At 40.5% G+C, this 13,027-nt stretch overlaps 1 protein-coding gene across 1 annotated transcript in view; it reads right to left on the bottom strand.

Moving 5' to 3' along the window:
- The window catches only part of DLEC1 (deleted in lung and esophageal cancer 1), a 36,508-nt gene extending 24,424 nt beyond the window's left edge, over positions 1–12,084 (bottom strand). Inside the window, exons 1-14 of the mRNA XM_014944861.1 lie at positions 12,015–12,084; positions 11,385–11,525; positions 10,619–10,775; positions 9,925–10,035; positions 8,673–8,866; positions 8,200–8,420; positions 7,881–7,962; positions 7,331–7,418; positions 6,517–6,690; positions 5,564–5,700; positions 4,094–4,186; positions 3,527–3,617; positions 2,463–2,625; positions 511–703 (exon numbers count right to left, since the gene is read on the bottom strand). Of these exons, the coding sequence (XP_014800347.1) occupies positions 511–703; positions 2,463–2,625; positions 3,527–3,617; positions 4,094–4,186; positions 5,564–5,700; positions 6,517–6,690; positions 7,331–7,418; positions 7,881–7,962; positions 8,200–8,420; positions 8,673–8,866; positions 9,925–10,035; positions 10,619–10,775; positions 11,385–11,525; positions 12,015–12,047 (1,878 nt within the window). The 5' untranslated portion in view covers positions 12,048–12,084. The remainder of the gene's footprint in view (positions 1–510; positions 704–2,462; positions 2,626–3,526; positions 3,618–4,093; positions 4,187–5,563; positions 5,701–6,516; positions 6,691–7,330; positions 7,419–7,880; positions 7,963–8,199; positions 8,421–8,672; positions 8,867–9,924; positions 10,036–10,618; positions 10,776–11,384; positions 11,526–12,014) is intronic.
- Between the last annotated feature and the right edge of the window lie 943 nt (positions 12,085–13,027).

Raw genomic sequence — 13,027 nt, 5'->3', positions numbered from 1 at the left:
ACACCATCATTTCTTTGCCAAAGGTTACTACCACCCCCTTAATTTACCACACAGCTGTTCATAAGACCCATTTCAGCCCCAATAAGCACAGTTTAAATAATCACTGTTTTCTAACCAAAGCCATTAAGGCTGCAGCAGGTACGGGGCACATCCCCAAAGCAGCTGACTCAGCAGATGGGAAGGGTCAGGAGATTGTGGAGGAGCTGGTAATGTGAGAGCAGTAACTCTACCAGCCAGCACAGCTGCAGCCATGAGGATGTGTCCACAGATTCAGTGTTAAATTAATTGTCTCCAATCAGTACCAAAAATGACATGAGATCAGAAACTGCCTCACATTTTGCAGTCAAAACATGTTTTCTTTTAGTAACTTTTTACATTTTGAACACTGTTTATCAGAGCATAGTCCCAAGTAATTAAATATAATTCAGAAAGCTGCACAGCAAGGATTTTATGACTTGCATAAAAATACACAGCTGGAGTTTGTAGATAGGAAGGAATTACAAGCCATACCTCCTGTGGAGTGTAAGTGAGAATAAACTCATGATCAGCTTGGGGAAGCAAAACTCCCTCCTCAGGATTTAGGGAGAAGGCTGACTCTGTGTCTTGATTGTACTGGAGCTTCATAAAGTCTGCAGTTTCTTCTGGTATTAATGGTTTCAGATTAGGCTTTATAATCTGCCAGTAGAAAGGAAGTTCTACATGGCTGCAAAGAGATCAATAAACAACAAAAAGCCATGATTAAAAAAATTAGACATTTTTGAGTAAAATATTGGGAGAAAAATTTCAGTTCCCCTTTCCACGTACAGAATTCCTGTTCTTAAAAATTACAAGGATTAGACTTACCAGTCCTTGTGAGCTACAGAGCTGAGAAAGCAGCACAGAGTCAGAGTATATAAAGTGTACAAAGAACATGCTAATACATAGAAGTAAATTATATATATGAGCAAGATATGTTAACACTTTCTTGCCTTATTTAACTTGTCACATAATGCAACTTTCTGGAAACTCTACAATTCTTTTTTCAAGAATCTTGAGTTCAACAGGACAATTCCTGCTGATATCAGTATGTTTGCATTGGACCACTGCTGATGATCTGCATAATGTTCTGAATGTAATCCAAGTGCTCAACATATCAAGAAACACAGGGGCTCCAGCTGAGATTATAGCAATGGCTCTGCAATGCTCCTCCTAATCCAGAAAAAGTTGCTTAACTGCGTTGCTTCAGCCGAATTGTATTCCATGGAACGTGTTCATGGGTTTTAAAACCTTGCTCCTACTGACCTCAAAAACTTTGCCTTACTAAGGGGAGGAAGGACACTGGAATTTGACAGTGAGTATCAATAACAGAAAACTGAACATGTACAATTTCTTGTATCACTTTCCATAGCATTAGAGAGTTTTCTCTTTCCTGTTTCTGTGGAGTTCAGTCTCAGCCTGTCCAGCTTTGTTGCATACAAATGCTGACACCAGATGCACAGGGACTGCTGTCATGATTATAATACACAGAAAATGTGGAAATTGGCATAGTTACATCCTTTCTCAATTTACAATATCCAGTTCACTGAATCACACTTTCTATACCCAAACAGCATTCTGTTCTGGCATTATGCGTGTGTGGTTTCCAGGTCACAAAACAAACTCCCTGAAATTCACTCTAGCAAGTAGCAATTTACAGGAATGTATCTAAACCAGCACTGACCTCCTCACTGGTTTGATGGTCTGCAGCCTCTAACTCCTGCAGTCAAACACATTAGCATACTTCTACTATTTTCCATTGGATTTTGATCAAAATCAGGATTCCACTATGTTCAGTACAATGTAACTGTACACAGGGATATCTTCCTTGATATCAAGCAGAGTTTATATTTAAATCTATTACGACTCAATAGTAGGAATCACTGAAAAGTTTTGAATATGAACTAGTTACACCGGGCTCCTGTTTTAATCAGTGGAGATCCAGTGGAGTCCAGTGTTATGTCTTGTTCTGTGGGAGATATTTACAGTCTGAACTGCATCCTTAAAAGCCTCCATTTCCCTGCACTATGAATATAAGACTATAGGGTGCTTAACTCGGCTGCACAAGTACACATTGTAGACATGAAAAGGTAGATAAATCCCATCTCAATGACCCTGTTAAATATTTCCTGTAACCATCCATATTTATGAACCTTTTGCAGTTGTAGATTTATCTATACCAAGGCAAATACACTGACCTTGGCAGTGTACGAACCAAGTGGCTAATGGTTGCCATAATGCTTGATCTATATATAGGTTCCTACTCTTACAAGCATATCCTTGAACCTTAATTACCAAACGTTGGAGCAAAAAAAGCAAGGCTCCTGCCCAAAGTTTCCCAAGTGCACGAAGGTTTCTCCAGCTTGAGAGAGGATGGTATCACAACTGAGGTCCCTACCAGGAGGTTCAGACTGCAGAGCATCACTCTATTAGTAGTAGTTACGTACGTAGTGTTTCTTATAACCAATTTCTTCTCCTTGGTGCTGTGTGGGTTTTGGGGGTCAAATCGTATGAGATGCTGTGCTGTTACATCAGTAGCTTCACCGGGTTCAGGCTCACTTTCTCCACCCGTGACAAACACCAGGTCCAGAGCTATCAGCTGTCCAACCCCTTGAAGAAATAAGTAGGTATTACTCTTTACCATCTGGTTATTAACATTGTTCATATTACTCATTAACAACAAATGCCAGCAATCACCATTACTGATTATATCTGGTGTTTCCTCAAGTTTCAGAGCCCAAATGTGTTAATTGTGAAACATTGTCTTTGTTCATCAACATTTACCAACAGAGATCTTCTCTTCATGAATTTGAGAGATTTGGATTTCAGGGCCACAACCTCAGCTCATTTACATCAGCATCACTTCACTGAGGTGAGCAGAATGTTTACAATGGTTGATGATGTGGCTCCCAGATGTTTTGAGCAGTATATTAAAATAAAAATAAGCAGGAAATGCACTATTCAAAAATTTTCAAGGGAAATACCAGTAATAAAGTGGTTAAATAGATTACAAGTCAAGCCTAATATTACAGCACTCACAATTACATTACAGGACAAGCACTAACATTTACAAGAATTTCAACTTGTTTCATTAGCTAATCCAAAGACTGCCTGTCTCTCCCGAATACCTTAATCCAAGAGGTGCCAATGTGCCCCAAATTTGCATTTCTGCTCTGTTAAAGTAAATGTTTTATGGTTTGCCATGTTATCTAAGAAATTAATTGCACCTGATTACAGTTGTTCTTCTCTGCTACTTGGTGACATTTTACATTTGGATTTTTGGCTACAAGGGGTTAAGAGCTCAGTGTTTTCTGAATCCGCTGTATTTCATGCACTGAGATGAGCAGTAATAACAATAAAAAAGCTTAGCATTTAACACCATCAGGATACAAAGTATGCACTTAATTCAACGACGTAAAATCTTACCATCACTTCAAACCATCAACCACCACTCACATTATTTGAATACCTACAGTGTAAGAAACATCTCTGAAAGGCATCAGAAACAAACCTGTGACTGTAACATCATTGACTTGGCAATTGTCACAAACAATGGTGTATGTTTGTTGTGAGACTTCTGGAAGAGAAGGGAAAAACATTACCTGAAAGAGAGAAGTGAAACAGCAGGGTCTGTAACTGATTTCTCTCCAAGAAATGCACACCTACTGCAGGAGCTTTCTTCAGCACACGTGAAGGATTTGTACCTGCTGCTCTACAACAAAATATTTTTTTTCCCCAAATTCCTCTTTTTCTCCAGGAAGCTCAGAAAGGAGAAGTCTCTTGGACTTGAATAAGGACTCCTGTGTTCTCAGATTCCTGTTTTCTCTAACAAGATTCTTTGCATGGGAAAAATCTGGCTGGTCTCTGAGTGGCTAAGCAAGACTTGGAAGTTGCAATGAAAGATTCTCCAATAAGACTCAAAAATGCATTTCTTCCAGGATAATTGCACAAAACAATTTGAGCATTTTGGCTCAAACAAACCCAAATTCGCAAGCTCCAACCAAGATCTTCTGAAATGATCTAGATTGCTAACGTATTTGGTGAAGTACTAATATTTTCTGTAGCAGTTGGTACCAACCTCTACTGTTGTACTCTGCCCTGGAGCTAGCTCAAAAACAGCAGGATAGATCCCAAAAGGATCTTGTAGCACAAAACCAGCAGTGGCAACAGCCTAAGGTGTTAAAAAAAAAAAGAAAGATTAATAAAGTGAATTGATCAGGTGGTTGCTTTTAAAATGCAGGCTTATCTAAAACAGGCAGTATACTGCAACATCAATGTTCTATCTCTTAACTGTATTTTTTTTTAACACATGTCAAAAGTATGTGGCCTATGTACATAGCTTAATTAGAAGAAATGCTCCATGCTTTATAATGACCTTGGTGAAAGCAGGTGCTGTCTCCAAAGACAAATGAGAGTGTCAGGAACCCTAATATTCAAGTTCACAGAAGAATAGCTATGCCTGAGCACAGGAGCTCTGTCTGTTTCTCCATGCTTGTGACTCCCTTTGAGTTGGAACTGTAAAGCACCTCGGGGGGGGACAATCTGGCACATCAGCTGCCCCATTGGCATTTTATGTGCTGGAGAAGAGGCTAATCTACCAGACACACCTTATCTTCTTTGTGCATTTCACTTAGACCCCGTTTTGTAATGGAAAGCTAAAGACAGAGCAGCACTGGAGTGGACTTCAGAGGTCTACAGGTGCAGCAAGGTCAGTAAGTGATATCTTTGGTGGGGAGAGGGAGGAAATTAGCTCAAGAAATGCTAGAACTGATTAAATTTCTATTTGCTTTAAGGGTAAGAATAAAGTTCAAGCCAGTTGTCCTTTCCCTGATCTTTGCCTGAGTTTACCTCGCCACTGAGCAAGACATCTTCTTCCAGAGGCAAGCTGGAGCACAAGCAGGAGGTAGGGACATCCAGGGAGACAGATCTCAAGAATAAATGGGAATCCCTGAGGGCATGGGACAATACAGATGTCCCCAGTAAGGTCTTATGACTTCTGTGCTAACATACATGATATAGAACTGTTGGAGGTCCAGAGGAGGGCCACAAAAATGATCAGAGGGCTGGAGCACCTCTTGCGTGAGGACAGACTGAGAAAGTTGGAGTTGTTCAGCCTGGAGAAGAGAAGGCTCCAGGAAGACCTTATAGCGGCCTTTCAGTACTTAAAAGGGGCTTGCAAGAAAGATGGGGACAGACGTGTTGCTATAGAACAAGGGGTAATAGTTTTAAACTAAAAGAGGGGAGATTTAGACTAGATATAAGGAATAAATTTTTTATGCTGAGGATGAGGAAACACTCCCAGGTTTCCCAGGGAGGTGGTAGATGCCCCATCCCTGCAAACATTCAAGGTCAGGTTGGATGGGGCTCTGACCAACTTCATCTATTGTGAGATATCCCTGCTCATGGCAGGTGGTTTGGACTAGATGACCTTTAAAGGCCCCTTCCAACCCAACCTATTCTATGATTCTCTACCATAACTTGATTAAAGGTGTTCATGTCAGGCCATCTATACCATATCACGTCCAGTATTTCCCTTCTAATCACTCACCCTGAAATTAGAAGGTGGCCAGGCTTTCTTTGGCATTATACAGAACTTCCCAGTGCTAAATCCCTCATTTGTGCATAAAATTATTGTTACTTTTATTCCTCCAACAATGCAGGAACCACAGTCTATAATGTGAGGCACTGCAATGGGTAACAGAAAACTGGGTTACACAGACATTGAAGGCTGGCAGCTGGCAATGCTAGATCTTAAATAACAATGTTAAATGTTAACACTGTTATTTAATTAACAATGTTAAAGACAACATTACTGAATACGCTAGGTGCTACAGTCCTAAAACACCTTAAACTCTTTCCATTTGAAAGTTAAACAGTATGAGGTGCATATCTCTACATTCGTCTTATTTTTTTAATGGTGCTTCCTACTTAAAGATTGCCCTGAATGATGACAAAAAGTAAGATGATTTTTAAAAAAGCTCAGTATAACAGAAAAAGTGAATTTACAAAAAATCAAAGCAAGTTTCTGCAAAAGTAATCCTGGTTGTTACAGTCGAAGCTAGATATTTGAGAGGTGAGTCCTGCAGATGCCATATCCATATATAATAAATGTAAAATGTCATGAATATGAATTAATAGCATCAAATATTTATAACTAAATCATAATTCCTTAATATTTAGGATTGGTAATTACAGTTAGTATTTCAGGAATTGACAAGAGACAAACCTAGAAAAGTGGCTCCTGCTCAATCCTCTAACACAGTGAAAAAAATGAGGTTGATGTGGCAAGCAAAAATAATTGAGGAAGAGTTTGACAGGATTACATTTTAGTAAGTAATATATATATTAGAAGTGACAATGAGATAGATAGAAAAATGTAGAAACTGCACTGCCAAGTTTGTCCACATTTGTTTTCTGACATAAAATTGGAGACAGTCAAATGAGAAAAAAAAACCAAGTCCATTTAACTTTAGAGAAACTTAAGAGTTAGACATTACTGACATGTTAACACTGGAGGTGGTCTTTTAGCTTGGATCGGGATCACAAAAGGTTCTGATACTTGAGTCTCCACTAATATACAATCTTCATAATCTCCTAGATATTCAGGAATAAATTGGACAGTATGCTGGCATGTCATCCCAGGAGCAATCATTCCTCCCTTTCCTGGAAATTTTCCTTGGGGAAAAAAAAAAAAAGCAGAGAATTAAAAAAATGAAAACCTCCCAAAGCTGGCATATGTATGATCACATCTCCCTCTGGAAAGGTGCCTGTAAAATCTCCCTGTGTGTTGCCTAAGTCAAGCTGATAAAAAGGAATGACCACAAAAGGCCTGCCAGTGTAATCTGCACATCCACATCTTCCACTGAACATAAAGGAGATTTTTGTCTGAAAAATGCTTCTCATAATTACAGAAAACAGAGTGAGGAGAAACCTAGAGTTGTTACCATTTTCCTCTACCACAAGACAACAAGTTTTACATGGGGGAACCTAACTTCTTCTAAATATTTCAGCGGGCACTACGTCTGTTCCTAGATAAATTTTAGGTAAGAATCAATCTAGGTATTCCATGGATATATTTCAATCTAACTTCAAACATTTTAGTTAGACTATTTGAATCTGCTTATGAGATGCATGTGAATGGTCCCAGAGACATAAGACAGCCTTCAGTCTCTAAAGAACTGAGCAGAGTCTTGTCCTACCCAGAGCACTATGGATAGCAGAATCAAACATAACGTCTCTGGAGAATCTTTGTTCAAGCAGATAAATTAGATCTCTTACATGTTAACATCTCAAAGGCAGAAAAAATAACCCTTACCTGGCCCAATGGCAAATGCTGAAGTAGAGGGGGGGATAAGTCTTACAGGATGACATGTTGAAGTGATGTTTTGCAGCTCTATAGTCATCTTCATTCAAAAAGAAAACAAAATACTCCATTATATTTATACATATCATCACTCAGCAGCTCTATAGTCATCTTCATTCAAAAAGAAAACAAAATACTCCATTATATTTATATATATCATCACTCAAAGTTTGCGATTCCATAGTACCCTGCTAGTAGTAGCTCATTTACCATTACAACCAGCCTAAAAGTCTTAGTTTATTCAATAAAGGCTGAATCAGATACTACCAAAACCAAGCGGAGACTGAAAAGGATCCCTTTTAGTTTTCCCTGGTTAGCGTGGATCAATGCCATGTTACAAAAAGTAGTTTGAAGGAAGCTAAAGGATCATTAATGCAATATAAAGAAGAAACTCAGACTTTTGTTAAACTGTAGAAAGCCAAAAGTGAAATATGTAGATCGTGGCAGGATGTAATGCTTCTCAGTGGTAGAACTAACCCTCTACAAAGAAGCAAGTTCTCACCTCATAAACCTGGCCAACTTCATAATCAGAAAACAAAACAATAGGTGGATTGGCAAGAAACACAGGAACAAATGAGGTATCTCTAAAAGATTTTAAAAAAAAAAAAGAGACATTATCTTACTGCCTAGTTCTTTAAATACTGATAAAATGGGAAAGTGCAGAATGTATCCTTTGGCAAAACCAAAATGTCACACAGACACACTTTGTTTCCCACGAGCAGACATTTAGCTCAAAATATCCACATGCAAATTCACAGCAATTCTATAGTGAAGCTCTCTACGCTCCAGCTCGGAATCAAGAAATTGTATATACTGCATACCCTTTATTATCTTCTGCTTTTCTTCTGCCTATAGTTTGTTCCACCTTTTCTTGAGAAAGGACAAGAGATTTGCCTCCATGAAGAGCATTTGGTGGGAAAAAGCAGGGGTTCTTCAAGTAATTCTGTCTTTTCTCAAGTTTGGCAAGGTAAGCACGCTCTTCTTCTTCCTCTGCTTTGCTCTTACTGACTTTCCAGGCTGCCTTCTGCAAGGCATTAGTTTTCTTTGAAAAACAAAGACCAGAATTAAACATGGCAATTTTGAGGCTGACGAATAAGGTATCTGTACCTGTCTAATTAAAGCTATACAGCACTGAAAATTCATATAGAAATATTGCATATCTCTTTTTTAGCAGATTAAAAAAAAAAGTACTATAGCAAAATCAAGAATGCATTGATATTTATCCTTTGTTAGACGAACAGCAACAGGCCCTACAGTTCTAACAGCCTAAAACAAATAAATCTGTAAAATGTACCTTACTGGTCTTTTTAGTCTGGTGGCCAGAGTCTGGAACTGAAGACAGAGTTAATGTGCATAAAGACACATTTGTCAGACTACCAGGTATTCCCTGGAGGTGTGCAATCTTTGCAGGTGTCTGGTCCCGTGAGCCTGAAGAAACACGCTGTTTAGAACTAAATGTCTCTCTGATGTAGCCAGGTTCTGATTTTCCTGCAATTCAAGTAAAAAAAATTAATTCCGTAAGAGAAAAGCATGAATTACAAGCATCTATTGTATTAATTTACTTCAGTTTTGTTGATGGTAAAAATACACTTTAAATCCTCTAGAATTTAATTTGTGTTTATAATTTATTTTGCACAAACGAAGCTTATTGCTTTAATAAGAAAGCTTTTAGACATACTAATCAAACAAGCTACACACAAGGAACGTTATATTACTCTCAGAAAGCTGTGTTAATTTTCAAAGTGAGCAGGACTTAGAATGTCCTGTTCAGTTTACAAGAAGATCTGTGAGATGGACTTATGACAGTCCAAAAAGTGACATAAACAGGATATTCCAACTAGTCCCACGTTCCTATAGTTACACAACAAAACTGCCACCTCTGAGGAAACTCTGAGATGATAGATTTTTGGCTTTGTTTGGAATTACAATGGAAAAAAAAACCCAAATCTTGGAATTTGTGGCTAAATTGATTACTCTGAAATGTTTGTTTTGACTTGACTGAAAAATTTAATTTTAATGATACTGAAACCATTCACCTTCACTTACACATGAGTAAAAGAAGTAAAGAAGTCTTGACATTGCCCAAAAGAACTTCATTTGCAAATTAAACCAATATATTTCCAGAACTGGAAAATTTTAAACCCAAAATATAGAATATGATTTTATTTCATTGAAAATAGTTGCAACTTTAATGTAACCTCTTCACTGGTCTGTATACAAGATGTAGTTGCAGATTTGTGCTAATGAAATTGAAAACAGGCAGAGCAGTCACAATTAATATAGATGGAAAGATGGAAAGAACTGTATGCAAGTGTGCGACCACCATTAAATTTCATAGTTAAGCACATTTAAAGTCAATAATTTTTAAGTTATTGATTTTATTTTGACAATGTCCCTTTAGTGGGATTTTATGCTTGTAATACTAGAGTCCCTTGTGCTTTGGCAGAAATTAATAAAAATATACGTAGATCTGCTACATCATCCAATGGTTCAATTCTTATAGAGTGTTCTAAAAAGTTTAAATTATTCTCTGCATTAAAAGTTACCTTTTGGTGCTCTAGTAACAGGTAATTTATCAGTGATGTAATAATCAGGGCAGGTTAAATGATTTTTTCTGAGAAGTTCATTATTCACAATCCACCTAAAAGAGGATGGCACTGCAACAGGAAAACAAACCAAAAAAACAATATAAAAAAAAGGCAAAAGCTTAGCCCCTTAAGATACACTACCCTGATCAATCCCAAGTAATGTTGTCTTTATAACTCATCAGTGTGAGGTAATATTTTTGGATAGAGAAACAGTCCGGTATTTTAATCCCAGGACTTGGATGTGCATCTCCACAATTCTAAATTCAGTTCAAACCCAGTGATGCAGCCATCGGAGAAACAATCTCTGTTTGTTGCTGCTATATAGCAAGGTATGTATGTTTGTAATAAAGTTAGGTGGTAAGCCATTAATTGCAAATTTAGTATCTTGAAAATGAGCTGGTCATTTAGTTTCTTACAGTGTTAAACAGAGCAAATTTAGTATCTTGAAAATGAGCTGGTCGTTTAGTTTCTTACAGTGTTAAACAGATATTACCTACTTGCATCTCTGCACAAAATCCTTCAGAGCCATTCTATGGATGTAAAGCCAAACCAACAGCTCACTGAGTCTAGTGCCAGTTCTACCAGTGATTTAGAGAAACATTAGAGGTACCATAGCATGTACTGTGAGAGACAGTATTTCCAGAATCCTCACCTGATGGCAATCCTATTTTGTGAAAATCTTCCCCTGCATCTGCCTTCAGCACATTTAGGGCTCGCTCTTCTTCAGCTTTTGCTCGATCCTGGGCCTGAATGATGTGTTCTTCTACTGTGTCAGCTTCTCTCAATTGGCACTTGTATTCAGCAACAAGCTGTCACAGGCATGGGTGAATGTAGAGAAATGAGTCTGATTTAAGCTGTCACAAATTATTAAAGATCTCCTTGAAGATAAATGTTTTCTACTTGCCTTTGAGAGGTAAAGAGATAGCTTGGTAGAAAAACATCATTACTTTACAAGCATAAACAGGCCTGCTAAAACATTGTCATTCCTATAATTTAATTTGTGCTGGGTAAGAAGCATGACCCAAGAAAAACGTGTGAAAGATGAGGACGTTCTCTCAGGACAAGATAAATGTCTCTTTTTTATCTTCTGTGGGACAGTAGCAACTGCACTGTATTTTGCCTAGTAGCGTAGGATTAAGTTTAAAGTGAATGCTCCCTCCTAGTTACTAGGAAGGTTTCTAAAACTCCAAAATTTCCCAATAGAGATACTTGGCTTCTTCTGACATATTTTAAATCACTCTGCCCAGTGTGGTAAGTGCTTTATAAACACAACTCAACAAGAAAAATCCTGCCTCAAAGAGATATCAATGTAAGTTAAAGAGAGAATATAGCAGAGGCACAGAGACATACAAGACCAACACCAAGAGAAACTGATCGAAATTGATGTCAAGAGCATCTGACTTGGTTTCGACTTGTACCTTCTGTAGCTCCTCTGTAAAACTCTCATGATAAACATTGTCTCCTCCTCGGGACTTGATCCAGTTTGTCTCTATGTCCTCCCCAATAACATCTCCAGTGTACAGGTCCTCAAAAGTGCTGGCTAGCAAGTGGGAGATGTCCTGAGGAACGAAAATGAGGATGTTAGTGCTTGGGGCCTGAGATGGGTTCGGGAGAGATGGGTGAAAACAACTGAAATTAACGAATGAAGGAGAAAAAGGGGGGGCAAAGGGGCTGGGAAAGGCAGCGGGAAGGACCCCAAAAGATGACACACTTGAACACCAAGGTGTGGATGTAAGTGTGTGTGTGTACAGAAGGCCGTGCATACACACAGGTGAGGGTGGCAGACACGGTTCTCCATCCACACAGCGGGCGCCACAGTTTATACAGGGCTCTGTGTGTGTGCATAGAGGGCTGTGAGTGGGGAGTGTGTCAGGGCGACACAAGCACAGGGCGGACGGGTGTGCATGGCAGCCTCCATGCAGGGCGAGGGTCTGTGTGTCCCGGGGTGCATAAAGACCTCTGTCTGTCCGTGTCCGTGGCTGCCCATGCCTGGGAGGCTGTGTGCAGGGCTGTGCGAGTGCCCCTGCGGCCCAGCCCCGCTGCCTTACCTGCATGGCGGGCCAGCTCCTCCTCTCAGCCATGACAAGCCCGGTCCCCTCGGCCTCCTCCGTCCCCTCGGCCTCCCTAACCCGGCCGCGTCGCCGTTGCTGAGCGACCGTGAGGGAGGGAAGGGCCGGCCCGGGGAAGGGGCGGAGTGGAAGCACCTGGGGCTGAGCTCCGGCCGAGGCCACCCCGCAGCGGATTAACGAGGGGCAGCCCCCCGGCTTCCTAACTCCCCTCCCCGGGCTCCTTCACACAGCCCCCGCCGCCATGTCCTCACCAGTAACGGGAGGGCTGAGGGCAGCAGCCTGCGAGCCCCGCACCCAGCTTCTGCCCTGTCTCTCTCTCTCACCATGGGTACTTTTTGTGCTCTCGTAAAGCAGCACAGCTGTATGAATTAGTGAGAAACGCAATAAAATGTTGACTGGGAACTCCTGAGGGGGTTTGGGCTTTGCGGGAGGCCTGGCTTGTTCCTTGGCTGCCGTCAGGCTGCAGTGCAGGCCGGGAGTTTGGCCGCTGAGGGAAGGAGGCGAATGCTCTCCCTCTTCCCCAGCTGCCACATGCCGCCCGCGGAGACAGGGCTGGAAGATGGGATAATTCATCACCATCATGGCCTGAGGAACCATCCATCTTCCCCCTCTGCCTGCCTGGCTGTGTACGCCGGTTGCTAACAACAGCCTCCTGCTGAAGTGGGTGATATTTTTCTTCGAAACTGTCCTGGCGTAGCATTTTCTGCTTGCCTTGCCCCCTTTTTATCCCTTTTTTTTTTTTTTCCCCTCTACCCCTTGCTCAGTGAAGGAACCAGACTCTGGGCCTCGGGGCTTTTCCATCCCTACCAGAATTATTGGGCTCCCTTGGGGTTCTCGTAAAGGGGGTTTGCAGGGGTTGGAGGTGGATGTGGGCAATGCTCCTGCCCTCTGATGGTCTTCATGGAAAATAATCATTGCAAAAATTATTATAATTCACCAACGCATGTTGTTCCATGAGCAGATAAGCACCTTGGGGTGCAAGCCCTCGGGCA

This window comes from Calidris pugnax, unplaced genomic scaffold, assembly GCF_001431845.1.
Source record: "Calidris pugnax isolate Ruff unplaced genomic scaffold, ASM143184v1 scaffold54, whole genome shotgun sequence".
NCBI lineage: Eukaryota > Metazoa > Chordata > Aves > Charadriiformes > Scolopacidae > Calidris > Calidris pugnax.
The sequence above is the reverse complement of the archived record's forward strand: the minus strand, read 5'-3'. Positions and strand labels throughout refer to the sequence as shown.